The sequence below is a fragment of the Chenopodium album genome, chromosome 25 (assembly GCF_948465745.1).
Source record: "Chenopodium album chromosome 25, dcCheAlbu1.1, whole genome shotgun sequence".
In the NCBI taxonomy this organism is placed as follows: Eukaryota; Viridiplantae; Streptophyta; class Magnoliopsida; order Caryophyllales; family Amaranthaceae; genus Chenopodium; species Chenopodium album.
The window spans coordinates 7,073,975-7,095,077 of record NC_137858.1 but is presented as its reverse complement, the minus strand read 5'-3'; the positions used below and the strand labels follow the sequence as shown (position 1 = coordinate 7,095,077).

Sequence of the window (21,103 nt, the reverse complement as noted above, 5' to 3'; positions counted from 1 at the left end):
TCATTCTCTCACTTCAAAAGGAAATTTTATTATTTTTTCGACGCCGAGACATTTCCAGAAGAGAAATGAGACATACAAATAAAGATAAATTGATATTCTCTCATTTCAAAAGGAAATTTTATTATTTTTTCGACATCGAGACATTTCCAAAAGAGAAATGAGATATATAAATAAAGATAAATTGATAGGGTAACCTTGATGATGACTAGTACGGAATATTGACTAAGACAATACTAAAAATATTACTTTAAGAAACCATAAATCCTTACTCTAATTTTTGTCCAAAGTTCAGCTCCCAAAGTTGCATAAGTTAATTGTTAACTTGATTTTCATCAAGTCATAGTAATAATACATCACGTCATTTTAACTATGATGCAAGCGTAAATTAATTCAATGTTAAAGAATTGACTGCCTAATTTATTATTTCTCCAAACTTCAAGTTGATGCATCCAAATTAATATTTGTATTAATGAAGCTATATATAAAACTAACGAGATTGATGTAATATAATGTATAAAATTATTGTATGTTATCACAAAGTTTTCCGACCAAAAAATACAAGTAATTAATATAAATTTCAGTACGTACTTAACTCTTCCCTTAATGTTAATTAAAGTCCATGTTCAAAGTGGTGTGAACTGTGGTTATAAGTCTTATAACCCTTTACAAAAGCTAAAACATGTAGCAAAAGTAATGAATAAGTTGATACTCCATAGTAGACTAGTAACTTTGTAAGTGTAAGGTCAGGCATCAAGCTAAAGTTTTCGCTTTTAAATATTCATTTTCAATTTTGATAAACCAAGTTGTCGCAAACTCGAAGGAGCCTAAGCATAAAATCTCAACGAACGGAGCTCTAAACCTACAACCAATTGGTACTCATAGTAAGTATGAGTAGTAACTAGAGTAGTTCATTAGGCTTGTAAGTTAGTATAGTCATCCTTTATGTTATTTTTCAATGTACGATATTATTCTTATCTTACGCAAGTATTTTTCTTAATTTCTTTATATTTTTGACTTGTACGATAAAACTCACAAGTTATAGTTTATTGGACACTACTTACTACGTAGTACGTACTAGTATCTTTTTTTAGAGAAAAAAAAAAGAGAGAATCAGACCTCCCGTGTTTGACAATCTAATAGTACAACTTAACTCTACATTTTAATTAATCGATAATTAATTTTGGAAATTATGAGACCAATGTTGCTTTCAACAAACAATATATATTAAGAAATTAACACTTGTGTTCTTGCTCATCATCATTTCATTTACTAGCATCTTTGTTCAAAAGTCCAAGTAATCGTTTCTTTTTCAGCTTTTTTTACTCTTTGTAAAAGCACTTTTTTCATTGGATCATGAAAGCAAGTTAGTGTATTAACTTCTTAATCAAGAAAATTAAAGGCTTTTAGGCTTCACTAATGATAGTTCGAATAGATCGAGTTCTATTATTTTCAAAGGACTAATGTACTTTAACATTATTCGTTTGATTTATTTCTATTATTGAGCTCCCACATGATTTTCGTATCCTCAATTCATAATATTAGATTTAAATTATATACTTAAAGGTCGACTCACAAGTTCATGCATAATCTAAAGCTTAATCAATTCGACTAGAATTATTTCGATCTTGTGAACAAAAAATAATAACAACCCTAAGTAAAACTTTATAATATCAATCAACTAATTAATGTATAAATTTTCACTCCAGTCTCTTCATTATTTACAAGTATTACAACACTAATAATAATGCTTTAATGCCGACGTTCTCATTAGAAAGTTGATTGACAAAACAATCTGCTTTATTTTTTAAAAAATTCTTTGAACTTTCCAACTAATTAGTCATCACATGATGAACATCTTGTGGACTTGCGGCAATTTATCAACGACAATATATATAACATGATATTACGTAGTATGCCCCTCATTAATGTCACAAATCACTATTAATAATTACCTCAATGTTTCAATTCGTACTACCACAATAATGTACATCTTATCATCAATTAAATTCTCTATGAATTAATAAAATTGTAAATATTATAGTGTATTTTTCTATACATACATTATTTCGAGTTAGTTTTAATCAATCTATGATACGATTTTAGTACAAAGTTGTAAATTTAATAGTGTTCAAATAATACAATATCATAATTTAAGTAACGCATAATATTGTATTGATATTTATTTTATTTTTATTTTTTTTGGAAATAATATTTTATTGATTTTTTTGAATTACTTATATTTTTAATCAAATTTTGTTGACTAAAATTACTTACGTAATTATGAATCAGGGAATAATTGATACTTTAACTAATTAAACTTCCAACAATATATATACTATTGTTAAATGCCTAAATTAAGCAACGAAAGGACAATGTCTTCTTAGAAACTGGCTGGCCATGTGCTTTCCATCATCTCTAACATAATATTATTGACATGATTTTTGATTGGTTTTTCCTGAACTGCAACATAATCTAATTAAACAATTGAGCAAAATTAATTTGTCAATTAATTCTTTTTTTCCTCCTTTCTAACATGCGATCACCGGCCAATCAAATCCTAATTATCAATTGATAAAGTATCATCATATGATTCCTACCATATCATATCATATGATAGTATGTAGTAGTGTATTTGCCCTTCAATTGTCAATTTCTTCGATCCCCATCCATACAATTTTTTATATTCCGTAACATTACATTAAAATGACATAATTATAAGGGAAACACGGCCTATGTAAAGAAGAATCGAGGAAATGAAAAACTTTGTCCATAGTCGTAAATTCGTAATAATCAATTGAGGACAGAGCGAGATGGAAAGTAATAACTTTACCAAAATTAAAATGTTACACAGGGCCTGTTCACATTTACTGAATTGAGCTGAACTGAACTGAATTGAACTGATTGGAGCTGAACTGAACTGAACTGAACTGATTGGAGCTAAACTGAACTACACTGAACTGAATTGAGCAGAAATGAATATTTTATGTGAGAGGGAAATTAAGAGCTGAACTGAACTGAACTGATTGGAGCTGAACTGAATTGAACTGAACTGAAATTAAGTAAATATGAACAGGCCCTTAATTTGCTGATAACATAAGATAAAAACGTTATAATATTAGCTAACAGATGAAATATATATATTTGACAAAGCACACACAAAAAATGCTTTGTACCACATACTACCAATAATACTAATACAATACTTGCAATTTTTCATTTTTGTATTTGACAGTGTGGAAGGTGAAACCATGGAGTGAAGGTAATTAAAAGAGGGAGGGTGCCACGTGGCAATATGACATATGTACAAACGTCAACAAATGGAACAAATAAGTAGACAACTACATACATAATGAGTTAATGACAATTAATGATTCATATAATTTGAAGGATCTCCCAACCAAGGTTCACCCACTAGATAAATACCCTAATTAAATCGCTTTACTTAATTTTGAAGTTAATCAATGGGAATTCTCAAATATGGGAAAAGACTCAAATTGCACCCGTAAAAATAAAATTGCTACGTTTCCTCTAACTTCAAGTGGGCTAATTTCTTCAATTTTGGCCAACTTTAAGCATACGACATCATCTTTTTGTTGTCTATACAAAGTAGACGACATTAATCTATTTTTAATTGTGTTTTGTGATTTGTGAACTCATCAAACTCAACAATATTATTATTAGTTCTCTTATTTGTCTTCACTCTTGAAACAATTTTTTTTTATTATTATACGACGTTAACATACAAACTAACCCATCCAAATTGATTGTATTGTTGTCAAGCATCCAATTTTGACAGATTATCTATTAAGGATTAATCATCACTAACCAATAAGTTTATGCGGCAACATGATACGGTGTGAAAATTAATGAATACCCTCTTAATTAGCTTCCTTTAATTTACAAAGTCTTAATGTCATTATTTATATTTTGGTGTGAAGAGGGTCATAAAGGACAAATGATATAAACGAAAAAATGTTATAATTTCTAAGATCGATTGTCCTTGAATAATTTTAATATTGATGATAAGTTCCTAATGTTGGTTGTTTGTTTATATCTTGCCTTATTAAGAGTTGTGAAAGGTGTTCAAACCACTTATTATTTACTAATATAGTCTTGTTCATAAATTATTATACTCCGTATATTGCTAGAATGAGTTAGCTGATTGTTTTCTCATGATTTTAGTGGTTCTATCTTCCCCTACTTGTACCTAATTAAATAAATCTTTATTGCCAATAGAAGACTACCAAAAGCTAAGCAAACCACTTTCTATCAAGGTTGTACAAATACATATCGAAATGTATTTGTAATAGAAGGAGAAGTACTCTATTGAATCATCACCTTTTACAACTTACAAGTCAATTTAATCTAAATTTATAAGTTAGACTTATCGAAATCTAAGTTAAATGACTTAAATAATAGGATAACGAATTCCCTACCCTCAAATAGGATTAAGTAGGATTTAATCTCGTGACATTCTTTCAAGTCATGAGACGCAAATTCGATCATATTGCTAGTTGAAGCTTGACATGGTGAATCTGAATATATATAACGAAAAAAGAAGCTAAGTGTAGAAATGCTATAAAGTAGAGCTAGTGTAGTCCTTGAAAGAGTAAAGGATAACTAATTATAATGTACTTGTAACAATTATACATGTGAGATAAAATGCGCTTCTAAGTGCTTGGTGGGCAGGCTACGCCAGTATCTTCCTCTTCTCATCTCAGATTCTCAGCACGCCTTTGTTCAAGGACGTGTTATGACAGATAATATTTTGTTGAGCCACGAATTAATGGAGAAAATCAATTGTTCAAAATCTGGCACTAATTGGCTTGCATCAATCAAAATTGATATGAGCAAAGCTTATGATAGAATTCACTGGAGTTTTCTTTTGCAGGTCTTAAAAGCCTATGGGTTTCCGGCACGTTGGCTTCAGATGATCCAACAATGCCTCGCCACGGTTTCTTACAAATCCTTGATCAATGGTACAACCTCAGTTCCTTTTAAACCACAATGTGGTCTTCGGCAGGGTGATCCCATCTCTCCTTATCTTTTTCTTTTCTGCATGGATATTTTCTCTCGTATGTTGCACCTAGGACAGGATATGAAGCTTTTTCAAGGAATTAAGCTATCTAGATCGAGCCCTACCATCTCGCATTTATTCTTTGCGGATGACGCGCTCATCTTTTTTCGGGCAACGTCCACTTCCTGTACTAATATCATGCAGATCATTCAACGGTTTACGAAGATTTCAGGAGAAGAGCTAAACCTGTCAAAGTCCTTGATTAAGTTTAGCCCGAATGTCAGTTCCTCCACTCAAGCAGGGCTCAAATCGATATTTCAAATGAAGCTTGTGCAGGTGCTTGATCATCATCTAGGGGCTCCTATTGACTTTGTGGGAAAGAAGAAGGACCACTTCCAGTTCATTATCGACAAAATCATTGGAAGGATTAACTGTTTAAATGTTATCCGGTTGTCACAATCGCAAAAGTTAATTTTTATTAACTCTATCCTTGTAGCAATGGCCTCCCACGTTCTCGCTTGCTATGAGTTACCTGTCTCGGTTACTGGGAAAATTGATTCCTTACTTATGCGATTCTTCTGGGCTCATTCGGAAACTAAGGGTATGCACTGGGTTAATAAGGACACAATGCATCTTCCTCGTGGCTTGGGTGGCCTAGGCATTCGATGTCTGTCCTCCTTAAACAAGGCATTGCTTATGAAACAGGTTTGGAGAATTTTTTCTAATCCACAGCTGCTAGTTTCCAAAGTTTTCGGTGCGCGTACTACCTTCCTGTCCAACAATCCTCATAGTCGCCGTACCTTTTCTGGTCGTCATTCGTATGCCTTACGGGGGTTACTTAAGGCAGAGACTCTTTTACAACAAGGCTGCAATTGGAAGATTGGTAATGGCCTCTCCACCCTAGATGGTTCGGCCAGGTGGGTCAATGGCGGTGTTCCGGAGTTCAAACCCGGAATTCCTTTGTCAAGCTCTGCTGCGCAAATGGTTAATTTTTTTATCCATCCTCAGACAAGGCTGTGGGATACTACTAAGGTAGTTGACTGGTTTGTTCCAACGGCCGCCTCTACAATCCTCGCCATGGAGGTACCTGATACGACTCAGGAAGACTTTCGATTCTGGGCGAGCACCCCATCTGGAACATACTCAGTGAAAACAGGTTATGCAATGCTGCAATAGCAACTTTCTCCTGTTTCGGAACCTTCTCGTACTGATTCCTTTTGGAAAGTTCTGTGGTCTCTCCAGATACAACCTAAATGGAAGCTCTTTTTATGGAAACTGCTACACCGGGCTCTTGCAGTTAAGGTTCAGCTCCTTCACAGAGGTGTTCCGATTCAAGATGTGTTCTGTGACCTCTGTCGTTCAGAACCAGAGGACTTGCAACATCTTTTCAGAATGTGCACTATAGCATGATTAGTTTGGAGGGGCGGCTGCCTTGGTATCCGCTCAGAATTTTATGGAGACCTTTCTCTCTCAGATTGGATCCTACATTATATCCGACTTTTTATTAGTCAGGATGGGCATTCTAGTACTCGCTTAGGTACCTTTGTTGGTACACTTTGGATTTTGTGGCTATGTCGGAATTCTAGAGTCTTTCAGGATTCGTCCGCATTACGGCCGTTTGATTCTCAGTTCGCCGACGTCATGGAATCGCACTCAATTTTTGTAGCGTCGGATGCCTTTGCAAGTTCCCCAAATGATGTGGGGGGTGATGGTGGTCCCCTTTTTCCGCCTGGGTTCTTCGTAGCTCGGCTTGGTCTAAATTCTCATGGGAGTGCTTTACAGTCTATGCAAATAGATGGGTCTTGGTTCAAAGATTCTCAACATGCCGGTATGGGGTGGTGCTTGGATAATGATGACCGTTGGATGATCGGATCATTGGTGGAAGTAACTTCGGGGTATGTTCTTCAGCTTTACACGCGGAGGCTCTATCATGCTTGTATGGGTTACAGTGGGCTTTTGATAAGGGGTTTCATTCTCTCACGGTGTTTACTGACTCGTGTAATCTTGTTTCCCTCCTACGGGGTGATGGCCAAGGTAACATAGCTTACCTTTGGCTTATCCGCAAGATTCAGCATCTTGCCTCAACCTTTCAGTTCTGTAGTGCACACAAGGCGGATCGTCAGCGCGTTCAAAGAGCTCATCTTATAGCTGGAGAAGCGGCGGTTAACCTTATTAGCTTTAGTATTAATATGTAATCTGTTTGTATCCTTTGTAAAAAAAAAAAAAAAAAAAAAAAAAAAATACATGTGAGAAAAATGGAAAGATTATATGCATGCGAAAAAACATTTGATTCAATATTTAAGGATGTAATTTTGATAATAATTGATTGGCATTTATTAATTATGTTGTATGTAATAAATACAAACCTGTCAAAAATTATGGGCGGTGCTGCAGTTGATCAGTATTTATTTATCAATATTCATAAAATAAAAGGAGACAATTTTTTTGGAAAAAATTGGCCAGATTAATACTCTATAGTCTATATCATGGTACATTGAATTTAACAAGTCAAACTTATACTAGTGGACGACAAGGATATCCTGTAAAAATTATTTTCTAATTGGGTGTTTTTTTTTTTTTTTGATAAACCTAATTGGGTGTTTTTTAATTGTGTTTTCTAATTATTTTAAAAGATAAAAATAATAAATTAAAGAAGAAGAACAAGCCAAATAAATTCTTCTTAAACAATAAAAGCCACACAAGTTATTAAAAAAATTACTAAAATTCATGCAAGTGCATTGATCCAAAAAAAAAGTACACTCAGTCACTTAGTGTGGTGCTTTAACTTATTGATTGACGCCTTTTATTTTTAATTAAATACTTATGTAACCTAATATTTTATCTTATTAACCAATTAAGATCAAAGTTTTGTAGCTAATATCATTCATAAAAGACATAAATGGGACGAGTATATAATGTATAGTGCTTATACTTTCTACTTTCCATTGATAAAATAGAGCTATTTAAGTGATTTGCATGCATGAATCATTTCGCTATACATAAAGATTGATTTAAAAGGTTAAATATACTTGGCGCACCATTTTCGAAAGGGTGAACTGTGTTATAGTAAGCATACTAGTTAAAGTTATCTTCTTCCCCGCATTTGATTTATAAAAAAATATGAGTTCATTATTGGGCAAGTTAAACAATGTACGTCATATCCAAATTACCTAATAAATTGTAATAACATTATAACAACGAGTTCAATTAGGCCAAGATTAATTTAGATTTGTTCAGCGTCAGGTTTGGATTTCTCTTGCTAACTCGTACTCTACAACTAGCTATGATCGTATTATTAATTATCAAGTATGGTGAAAGGCTTCAAGTTCTAACATACATGAAGTATATGTGATAGTTATAGAAACAAAACGTATTCTTAAGGCTTTTAGGATGATTGTCGAGGTTAAGCCATATTGAACACACGTTACATGATCCAAGGAGTAATGTCAATATGGTTCATTGCAATTTGTATATACAAAGGCAAAATCTCTAGATAAATTGATTGACTCATAAGTTATTATATTGTTGGGGAAACATTTCTAGTTATCATAAATAAGATTATTTACAAAAAAAGAAAAAAAAAAATTAAAGTGGGAAGTTAAGAATCTCAATATTTGACCTAAAATAATTAAGTTGTTTTGAACTATTGGAACTCGGAAGCTAGAAGTAAAAATTCAGCACCTAGATACATAAACTAGTTGCATATATTTTTATATTTTTTTTGGTGAAGAACTAGTTGTATTTTGTATATATGAATGGATTAAAAAATGACATTACAAGGGATCCTTAAGAGTAGAGTAGTTAAGATCAATGCAGAGATAACAAGGGATTATTAGATCCCATTTCCACACAAAAAAATAGGACATTTTAATTTGAAGGTAAAATTCTATCAATTACTTGCCATATATCTTAGTTGATTTCAGTCGGAGTAAATAGACAATTGCATTTTTTTATGTGCTTTTGCTTCATTGATTTAATCTCTTTTTTTCTTGTAAAAAAAATTTCATTGTACATTTCTCATTTTTCACTAAATGCTTGATATATTGAGTGTTCAACTTATACTATAAATTAGTCAAAATTCGTAAGAGTAATGTATTCATTCTTGTAGTCTCTACATATGTCTTACCATAAATTTAAAAATTATATTGCAGTAATGTTAAAATTATATCAACCAATTGTTTGGCTAGAATATAAAGTAATTGACCGTCCTTGAACGAGTTACCCCTTGGAATAACCACCACCGCCAACCCCCCACCCCCCCCCCCCCCCCCCTACACACACACACGCACTTAAAGCCAAAAGAAGAAGGTACCTCAATTTTTTGTTTGGAATAATTGAGGGATCGTTGGTGTCATTATCGCCATAAAATAAAATACCAATACATAATTAAATAGAAATGAAAACTAAAACGATGGAGATCAAAACATATGAAAATTGCATACTTTGGTGATATCAAATTCACTCCCCACTTAAATTAGCGTTAAATATTTGGAATTGCCTTCCATACCTAGAATCAATTACCAAAATTACACAACACTTTTGAAAACAAAGTTTTTGAGTATTTGCACTAAACTCTTTCTTTGCCTATAAGAAATGAATCTATATCATTGCCTAATATATAAGCAACTACTATAAGTAAGGGTGGCAATTCGGGTCAGTGGGTCGGGTTCGGGTCAGATTTTGGGTCAATTTCGGGTTATGCTCAGAAACAATCAAAAATAGTGTAAAACTTAATATTATTACGAAATATGAAATTTTGGTCAAATCGGGTCGAATTCGGGTTATTCGGGTTCGGATCGAGTCGGGTTCGGGTTTCTCTCAGTAACTTCGGGTCGGGTTCATTCGGATTATCGGGTCGAGTTAGGGATTGCCAGCCCTGTACTATAAACCAATATTACCCTAAATTCATGTCTAACTATGATCTACTATCAATTAACGGTAATTAAAAACATTTCACTCGCTATTAATTACCTAACATAATATGCAATGAAGCATCAATATAACAAATACACCTGAAATAATTGAGAGTAAAGACAAAGGATCGCGACTTTTGAGGTAAAGCTAAACATCAAATAATTAGGTAAGCAACAACAAAAGGCTTAAACAAAGCAACATGATTAAGGTCGCTAATATGATCAATATATAATATAAATAAATATCTTAAGATTCCAAATTACATCATCAATATCATCATACCCCATTGATTGCCCTAGCCTAAAGCTATCATGGAGATCAATTCATTACATCACAAAGTTTTACTCATGTAAACCTCGTCAAAAAAGGCCTCCCATGGTAAATTTACATTCAACAATGAACTTAAATACAACATTCTAGAACACCTTAGAGCCGTCATTTGCACGTGAATATCCTTTTAAACAACAAATTCTTCCATCATAAAATGGACCACCTACCCCTTGTAGTGTCACTTGATGATAATTTGATGATACTAATTAAAAAAAAAAAAAATTAGATTTAAAAAAAAAATAGAATTAGCCCACCACTTAATTATAATCATACTTAGTCTTCCACTCTGGCGGAACTTGATTTGCAATAATAACCCCCGCGCCTAACTTTCACCTCCAACAAATACTAAAAAAATCTAAAAAATGAGAAGGGCTTTTTTTTTTTTTTTTTTTTTAATATAGTTTTTTTAGTATTGGAGGACATCGGCAGAAGCCATGATAGGTTGGTTGAGATAAACCAAGTTCCAAGGATTATTAGCACCAATGACATTGTTAGTATTATGAGTGAAATTACCATAATACCCATTGATAAAACCAAAATCACCCAAATCATCATGGCTAATAATGTCCAAAGAATCATCCTCGAAAGCGGTGTTTCCGTTACCGTTACCGTTACCGTGACAGTTACCGTTAACCCCCGTAGTAAGGGTATTCATGTAATTGAGGATATCATTGAGGGATTGAAGCCTTTGGTTAAGCTCATTCATTTGAGCTTTTAAAACAGAGTTTTCAGCATCAACATTAACAAATTGTTGAGTTGTGAGATTTGTAGTTTGAAGAATCTGATTATTTTCTCTCTTTAATTGATCAACTTGAACCATCAGATCTTCAATATGCTTCTGTTTTCTCATTCTTGATCTTCTTGCTGATTCTCTGTTTGATGCCATTCTCTTCCTTTTCCTCTCATCCATCATTTGCTGTAAATCTCCTTCAGATCCTGAGTTCTGAATCTGACTGCTCGTCGCCGAATTGTTGCTCGAACTCGCCATCAATCAAGATTAACCAAAATTGAAAGATGGGATTTTTTTTTTTTTTTTAATATCTATAAATCTATACAATTTACAGGACGCAGGACCCAATTAAAGAAATTTTGAAAACAAAAAAAAAAAAAAAAAAGTTTTTTTTTATGATTTTTTTTATGTGATTATAATTAAAAACTAAATATAAAGATGAAAATCAAGCAAAATGAGAGGCTAATTTATGAGAAAACATAGAACCAGTAAAGGAAAACAACAGAGAAAGATTGAACTAAGTGGGTCCTGCGCCTTAAAGAGGAATTTATCATAAACCCAGAACGAAGAATTTCACTAAGAACTGGAGTCATTAATATCATACATTAAAAACCCAGATTTTAAATAAGCATGAACTGCAAATTAGAGGGAAAAAAACAGAGTTTCAGATCTCAAGAACAATAAAGATTGGATCTTTATGCAAATAACAAGAAAAGACTGGATTTTTATGAGATGGGTTTTCTCTTTCAAGAGAAAAAAGCTCGGATTTTTGGGACTTTAATTAAGCCAAAAACAGAGCAAAAACAGGGGAACAGAAACTAGGGGCTTTAGGAAGAATCTAGAGAGAGAAAGAAGAGGGAGAAAATGTAGAAAGAAAAGCAGAAATCTAGAAGTAGGAGGAAGAAGAAAGGAGGAAGAGGTTTTTGAGATTATTGAGGGGAGAATATATAGAACAGAGGTAGGCTTGAAATTGAGAGAAATGACAAGAAAAAATAAAGCTAAATTATAAAGTTTAGATTTTTTTATTTAGGGTTTTTGAAGAAAAAAATAAAAAATAAAAAATAATTAGTGGCATGTGATTTTTTTAAAGGGAAATTTCCACAACCGTTCCCAAATCCAGCTGGTTTGCAAAAGGGAACAGAAAATGTTTAATAGTAAAACAGCAAATAATAATGGTAACTTTTTCAACTTCAGATCTTTTTAGTTAAAATCCTTATGTCAGACATGTGTATTACTAGTAATATAATGTTGTTTATATTTAAATTTACTCGAATTTATGTAATCATAAAAAATAAAAATAAAAAACATTTTTATTGAACTTTTAAGAGTATATTGCTCTGTAAAGGTAATGAATAAAGAATTTTACTAAGAAAATTTTTTCTTTTTTTTGAAGACTTTTACTAAGAAAATTTACTTCATTGAATTATTTGTATATTCACCAAACTTATTATAATATGTGTATCCGTACATTTCTAATTGGGGTGTTTAACATTAATAATTTGAGATCAACTGACATCCCATGTGGTTTCAAATCTTTGCAAAGTATTCATTGTTAAAAAAAATTGATTAGTTAATTAAATAAGAGGTTTTATGTGATCTAGAATATTAAAATACAATATGTAATTTTCAAATCAAGAAAATTGGCAAAGTCATAATTTTTTTTGGTTGAAATGCAAGAGTTTATATTATCTTCATGTCGACGGCAATGGCCATATACATAAATCTATTGCTTGTAAAGTTTCCTTTAAATATAGAAAAGTTTACTACTACATGTGTCTTGATTACTGTAACTTATAAATTTAGAATATGATAGGTGAGTCCTAAGGTAATAAATATTTATATTTCTCTCTCAATCTCTAGTAAAGGAAAATTTTGCATGTAGGTCATTATATGATAGTCAATCTATACATTTAACAAAAAAAAAAAAGTTGTTAACAATCAGAGTCATATATGATTAATGAAAATAAATTTTAATTAATACCTCATATGAAATAAATTTAGTTTAGCAAGTGGCTTTGAATGAACTCGATTTTGATCGATAAAATAATTGGATCAACAAACATGATTGAAGGTCATCTAGTAAATAAATAGGGTGAAACGAATAAAAGTTAATACAACTAAATAGTATAAGAAGGAGACTCATCCAAGGGTGAATCAAAGAGAAATCCATCAAATGAGACCAGTAGAATTTGATTCTTATATCTCAAAGATATAGTAGATGGAAAGCGATGACACTACTCTACCATGTTAACCAAATAACCACATACATTCAAACAATATACGTCCACATTAATTATTAAATTTAGACAAACTCTAATGAAACAAATTAAACAAGTGCTACAAAAAAAAAAAAAAAAAAAAAAAAATTATGCAAGAAGAATAAACCTTTGGCACTAGGTACTTGTAGCCTTTAATGGCTATAAATAAATTTCTTGACCCTCATAAAATTATTGATATTGCCGTTTAGCCTTTGACACCCACTAAAGAAAAAATAAAAAATAAAAATAAAAAAATAAAAATAAAATAAGATAAAAAAAAAAGGTCATGAATGTGTGATTTTTAACAGTGTAAAAGATTCTGTGTCAATCACCTGAATTTCACCGCCCAAAAAAAAATTGTTTGGTTAATTTTTACCGTTACGATTCTCTAATTCAGTTGGGTCCGCCACGCTACTTGATCTGACACTTTTGTCACACTTGCCACTTTTTGATCGCTGGTTGGTGGAGCTTAACTCCATGTTTTTTCAGGGACTCAGCTGCTATTTTACCAATTTTACAAGCCTATTTCTGTCTTTCCATATATAGATAATAAACTATTAATGCTAAAAATTAAGCAAATATCAAGTTTTTTCCATAAATTTCAACGTTACTCCGTAATATATTGAATATCAGTGATTATATATTTCTGATTTACTTACTTTGTACAAGGTATGTGAACAAAAAAAAAAAAAAAAAAAAAAAAAAGGTTTGATTGTTCCATACTTGTGTCACTTGTATGTATTATGCACATTGTACATCATGTTAAACCTTAATAAATGTCCACGATGTTTTGGCTTGATATTTTGGAATGGGGCTTGTGAACCATATGAAGATTATTGATTTAATTAGAAGATCTACCCCCCATCTGTAATGCGAAGTACTCCGTATCTATTATTTACCTTAGCTAGTTCATTTGAGCAAGATTACTCATTTCCCCAACAAATAAAAAAAAGTAAAAATAATAAAATGGAGTAAAAATAAATAAATGAATACAGAAAAAAGTTCATGTGTCCTTTCCAACATTGCCCATGCTCTCAATCTACTTAAAATCAATGCAATAATCTACATACCAAAATGTTCATTCCTTATATTGCCCATGTTGGTTGTCTAATGTCTATACACAAAATTGACAAAAGGTGGTACTATTTGAAGCTCCGCAAAGGCCGCAATTACTACCTTCGAATTACTTTTCTGATTTACCATTATTCCTCCTTTGGAAAATAACAATTGCGTTATTTTTTGGTCTTTTTAATAGAAATATATTATGGTGAGACTTTCAAACTTCAAATTCTTCAAATAACCAAAAGCAAGTATGAAAAAAAAATGAAAGCTACAAAAATGATGATCAACATAACATAATTCTAAATTCTTATAAAGTACTGAGATTTATTTAAGTTTGATATGGGGTGTTTAGAAGGATAATATAATGAAATGGATCATTATCAAATTAAAAGTGAAATAATTCAGCTGGAAAATACAATTAGAAACCAAAAAAAAAAGTCAACACTAATTCATAGTCTACTCTCATAGCCATGTTCTTATATCATTTAAACGCGGTACAATAAATTAGATAATACCCATGTTCATTCAATCAAAGAACTAATAAGTTCATTCAATTGTTTGAAAATTCAAACATGACAACGCAATTTTATATCTCCATTTTGTATGTATCATATTTGTGTAGTCAAATGCATCTTATACTAATATTTTATGTTTTTATTTATTTATTTATTATTTTTTAATAAATATGCCGCTTTACAAGTCCTTATTATCATATATTCAATAAATAAAGTTAGGTACAAGTAATAGATAATAAGTTCATATTAGATAAGGTAAGTTCATGAAAATTAAACTAAGTTATGACAAGTTGATACGGGTTATCATACTTATCAATTAAAGTTCAATTTTACAACAAAATTAGTGTTAAACCTTTAAATTTGAATTTAAATTTGGTTAAACCTTATCAAAATTTATTTTTCCTGAATTTATCATATATTCATATTAGAACTTCTTTGAACTTATATATATTACAAGACTTGAAATAAGTGTAAATAAAGTGAACAAATTAGGCTGAAGAGAATTGAAAAGTAAATGTGATTGTGTCTAGACTTGGGCGAAATTCTATTTTCCCCTCTTTATTATTCATATGGTCAAAGCTAAAACAAATATAGAGTTAATACTCCGTATAATGTTAGATAAAATATAATGTTAGATAAAATATACGGTAATTATCTTGCATTGTCAACTTCATTTTATTGTGTATTTTAAGATATTAAAACAATTTTTTGCAAACACATAATTTACAAATTGTATACTCCGTATGCAAGTAATGCAACTAAAAGAAGTATGGTAAAAAATACAGAGGAAATACTCATCTACTATTCCGTACTCCGTATGCAAGAATTTACGTTTAAACTTTTTTTTTTATTTTTGACGAGAATTTACGTTTAAACCTTAAAGTAATAGAAGTACCGTACACATGAACGTGCATTAGATGCATGCTGCATGCACGTGGTCTATGTAAGGTGCTCCATCTGATTAATTATTGTTTTTGCTGCTTTTCTACCTTTTTTTTTTCCGATTAATTAATTAAAGAACTGTCTACTTTGAAATTAGGGTTAGTTGAAGTACTCAATATTCCATATTATTAATTTTTTTTTATTTTTTTTAAAAAAATACATACTCCGTATATATACCCCTAAACAATTACTCTGTATTAATATTATCTTAGTAAAGCAAACAAAATTACATGCTAATCACTCTAATTAATACTCCGTATCGTATTTTTTTTTTTTTTAAAAAATATCTCGTTATATATATTGTATCCCACAGTGCTTTATAAATCATTCTCCATACATTTATTATTGATTCATTGCTACTACGTAGTATGTACCACTGATTAATACACCGGGTCAACCCCAAAATACACTACTATGTACAAAAAATGCGCGGCCTCTAAGCTAGGGAGTATCACACAACTACACAAGCAAGCAAGAATTGTGGGTTAGTTAAATTAGCCTCTTCTTTAAAATGTTGGACTTGGACAAGTGCTGCAAGGATTTTCAACGTGCACCTTTGATTTTAAAAAAAAATCTACTTTATGTTCCTGTTTTTCCATATTGCAAAAAAAAAGAATCAAAATTCAGGTAATTTATTTATTCATTTCTTTATTTTCTTTACTGCTTGTATTTTTCTTTAATTACTGTACTTTTTAATTTTTGGGGTGTGTGTGGAAACTTCAGCTAATTAAAATTAACAGTAAACTAGACTAGCCTAGACCTAAATACTAAGCACGCACTTTAGCTTAATACTGTTAGAGATGCCATAAATAATTAGCCTAAATCATGCACTTTAGCTTAGCTCGTAGTAACACTGTTATGCCATGAATTAGCATTCTATTCCTGTCAACTTCTTTTGCTGAATCTTAATTACTTTATGTTGAGATAATATTATATTTATGTAAAGATAATATTTAGGGAAATATTGTTAGGATTCCTTAGTTATCTTTATGCTAATATTTGATTGAATTTGAGATCTTGAGTTAATTTGACACTTTACTTATTTTTGTTTTTTATTCAATTTTGTCAAACTTTTGCTCAAACACATTCTTTAATTTACAAAACTTATGTTATGCTATGCTGTTGAACTAATTTATATATACCGCAAATTATTTATTTTGTACGTACTCGTATTTGACAATAGATTATGCTAAATACTAAATTAATACGAGTAAATAATAGGGATAATATAATTGAATTGGTACCAAAGGCATAAGATTAAATTTTTTATAAATCTTGTCTTTAATTTTTGTATGAAACCAAAAGTTAATTATTGACCGACCAATGACCACCCAAAACCAAAAAAACGTACATTAATAATTGATGATTGGCAGAAGAGAAAAGAGTGGTAATGCCTGATTATCTCTGACTCTTATAAACATTTTGATTCTTGGAATTGAAATCACTTGCTATTGTGGTCCCTTTTGATATAGAACAACTCTTTACTCTCTAGCAAAAATCAGATAAAAAATTAGTAATGGAGTCCAACTTTAAAAGACATATAATTTGAATGTGTATGGTACTTTTTGGCAATTTTTTGATGGTTGATTATTAATTAAATGGGTTAATGCCTTAATTAACAGTGTTCTTGATGTCATTATGCTAATGAGTGACACGATATAAATACCAACAAATTTGTAATGCATTATAATCAACCATACAAAAATACCAGAAATGAAGTTTAATTTCGTATATTGGTTTTAGGTTTCTAATTTCATTTTTCTTTCAGTGTCTCCTGTACAAAAGGTTACATGCTGAATTCAATTTTGGCATGCCCTTGGCAATTTGTATTCGTGTTAGTGAAATATGACTATAATACTAACATTTACTTAAGTGTTGAATACATCATATTAAGTACGTGTTTATTTATGATCATCTTAAGCTCACTCTTATTGATCTTTAGTCTTTACATACAAAACATAAATATGTGCATTATTGTTTATTTATGTGCTTAGTTCCAGCACTGAAATGCTTCCAAAATCTCATACTATACAACACCCTAAATGTCACTTTCTTATCAGCATTTTCCTTATGCAAATCTCTTTAGTACAGTTTATTTGTGATGAAAAAATAACACACGTTCCCTTATTCATCATCTAATACATACAACCGGATATTATTTAAGATCATGCATGTCTTTTAATTTAATGTGATTTGATGTATCAATGTTAACAAAATTGCAATTGGAAACCAAATAAAATAACAATTCACTATTCCACTATCCCCACAAAAGAAAAGAAGCCAAAAATTGAGAGAATAATACTTGGAAAATCAACATTATTAGGATATGATGAAAATTATCTCTCTAATGAAGGAGATCATAGAATTTCAATTAATATGTTAGTATTGATAGTTTCCAATTATAAACGTAATCATCAATGTGATTATTGTGATAAAGTGATGGAGATGTGAATATCATTCAACACCACAGTTCATGAAATCATTTACATGTTTATGTTCATTCATAAAATGACTTCTTCAATTGATCTCCCCTATACGACTATACTTCCTCATTGATTTATTTATTGCAAACGTATGCATGAATATCCGATCCTCTCCAATTATTGAACCTTAGCATTAATAAAAATGTGACCCGTAAAAATTATCTACACTTTATTAGTAAAGAATCACATTTTAAATGATTAAAAATCAATTATTAGTGATGAATGTAATTAAATTACCTTTATAAAACTTTTCTTGTTGTCTATTGATATAAAAATTGTATTATGTTTAAAGTTACCCAAAAACAGGCAAAAAGTTACCCTAAAATTAGCTAAAAGTTACCCTTATACTACTTGATGTACACTAATATTAGTGTAAACCGGTTGTATACAAAAGTTTTTGCAAGTAAATAGTGATTTTTTTTTTTTTTTTTTTTTTTTTTTTTTTTTTTTTGCAATAATATCTCAGGCACTGATGTACTCCGTATTGAATTAAAGTTAGGTTATACTCCTTGTGTGTTGTGTGCCTATGTCTACTTCTTTTTAACTTCTTCTTTCCGATCTAGTCTTTTGGGCATCCTTATACGTACTCTAAGCCATCCTTATATACTCTAAATGTATTGTTTGCTCATTAAGGATATCCGCTCATTAATTACTACTAATAGATAATTGTATATAAGTATAAAAAATGGAAGCTAAGGGAAGGAGACAAATGACACATGTCACATATTATGAACCCACAATCTAGCAATCCATTAATTTGTGATGATATAAATTGATTATTTGCGGGACCTAAAACATAAGGTGGATCTGTGCCTTTATAATTAACTTCGCCCGATCCCTACATATTACACTCAAATAAAATATAAAGATGAACAACATTTTCACATAAAAGTAAAGAAAAAAAACCATGGAATTGATTGAGCTTGATTTCACCTATAATCAATATGGTTGGATAAATTGTTGTGGTGGGGTGGAAGTTTAACCTATAATATAGAAACACTAGAAACATATCGACTTTTTTTTTTTTTTTTTTTTAATAAATAAAAAAATTAAAATTTAAAAAAAAAAAAAAAAAAAAAAAAAAAGCATCACATGGGGTAGGCACATAAGGGGTTGTTGATAATTAGGGGTCAATCGACCCTTTTATGCTAGCTAAGCTAGTAACTACGATTGAGTAATAATCTTTGATGAAAAAAAATAAAAATAAAGGAAGCAAATCAATGAGAATATCCTGTTAACCACTTTTCCATGCACAGAACGTGTAGTAGTGTTGTGAACTTGTGAAGTGACTATCTAAGTGGGCATCTTAATCTTTTTGTATGTCCATTTTTTGTCAGAAATAAGATATCATGTTTTTATGCAACTTAACATTCTTTCTTCCTTATTCTTGCTTATTATTACCTTCATCCCTAAGGTTCCATGTCAACCTATACGTAATCATTTCTAAAGGGAACAAAAGGGACTATTGGTATGTGTCTTCTTCATGTTTAGGTAACAATTTAAGACAAGGACGATCGAGTTTAGTTCATAGCTAAAATTAGATTCAAATACGATCTAACAAGTTTTGGTGAATAGGATTAATTGATGATATACAAATATTATATTTAATAAGTTTGGACATTTATGTTTAAGTGACTGTTAGATAATTCAAAATCACGATTCAAGAAGGAACTATGATTCTTAAAAAAAAATAAAAAATTTAAAACAATTATATAAGCCTATAAGGTTAGTGCATTGCCACGTGACATGTTTTGATTCTGTCTCTAATTAGGATTGACAAATTAAAGTGTTCTCATGTTGTGCCGTCTCACCAATATATCAGTCAATTGCACATTATGACCCACAAGTAGAATCATGTTGTCGGGCCGCCTAGTTAGGCGGTGCTAAGCTAGTTGTAACGAAGCGTGTGTCGTCCCTGTCATATTGCAACGGTCGCTAGAAAAAAGAAGCCCGAGTCTAGCCCACCACCAACCAGGCACAATATTCTGTTGAGTCTTGCAGCTCGTGCTTGGCTCATGCATGCATGTACATGTCGGTCCACCATACATTATACATTAGTGTATTACTAACCTTAATCTTATAATATTTAATATGGTTGGTAGATTGAGCAAAATCTTTCTATAATCTATATTTTTTTGTTCCTAGTAAAAATTCACCTTTATTTACCTACTAGCACATAATACTACCTACTTAGTACTTACCAATTACCATTAGGTTTTTAATATGCAATGTTTTGCTCATGAGAATGACCCCAACTCTCAATAATAAAAAATTCCAATATCAATATGCCTAGTGTCGAGAATTAGAGGATAATCAACCTAGCTCCTTTTTTTAATTTAATGCGTTGAGACATTTGGACATTTGGTAACCACTTAGAGTAGTGGCTTCCACGGCTCTAGCCCTAGCGTTGTAACTTACTATTGATGAAGCTTAAAAAAAAAAAAATTTAACAATATGAATGTCGAATAATTTAGTTAGCAGATTCAACACTTGTGTGATGGGGTTATCAACATATTATGATCTGTCGTGACTTGAATTGATTAGATGGTCCTGGCTCCCGCCCACCAATCATGATCAAGTTAAAGCTACTTTCATGGATCCCTAATGAAAAACAAGAAACTATATCTAGCAATGTACTGTACTACATTACTACTATTAAGGAAATCAAATTCTTATTCACTCAGATTAAATTAAGCTGCAAATAAGGATAAGTTACATGATAATAACATTCTAAATTGGCGTCTTACCATAAACTAATACACTTAAATCTAAAGATGGGGTCCAAGATTAAAGCAGCAGATTGACTACTGGAAGACTTTAATTAGTAAAAAGATGAAGATTGAAAGAAAAAG

General features: G+C 31.1%; 1 protein-coding gene and 1 pseudogene across 1 annotated transcript; one reads left to right on the top strand and one right to left on the bottom strand.

Moving 5' to 3' along the window:
- The first annotated feature begins 4,786 nt into the window (after positions 1-4,786).
- On the top strand, positions 4,787-7,212 carry LOC145613571 (uncharacterized). Its single transcript, XM_081668678.1, has 4 exons — positions 4,787-6,100; positions 6,194-6,411; positions 6,526-6,901; positions 6,967-7,212. The coding sequence occupies exons 1-4, from the start codon at positions 4,787-4,789 to the stop codon at positions 7,210-7,212; spliced, it is 2,154 nt and encodes a 717-aa protein (XP_081524804.1).
- Positions 7,213-10,134: 2,922 nt separating this feature from the next.
- LOC145614157 (bZIP transcription factor 44 pseudogene) lies at positions 10,135-11,950 on the bottom strand (annotated as a pseudogene).
- Positions 11,951-21,103: the final 9,153 nt, after the last annotated feature.

Excerpts from the sequence above, each read along its gene's own strand:
- LOC145613571 (XM_081668678.1), top strand. The coding sequence starts at position 4,787 with ATGGAGAAAATCAATTGTTCAAAATCTGGCACTAATTGGCTTGCATCA. Across the intron at positions 6,412-6,525 it reads TTGCAACATCTTTTCAGAAT|TCAGGATGGGCATTCTAGTA; the intron begins GTGCACTATAGC and ends ACTTTTTATTAG. Across the intron at positions 6,902-6,966 it reads TGATCGGATCATTGGTGGAA|TGGGCTTTTGATAAGGGGTT; the intron begins GTAACTTCGGGG and ends TATGGGTTACAG.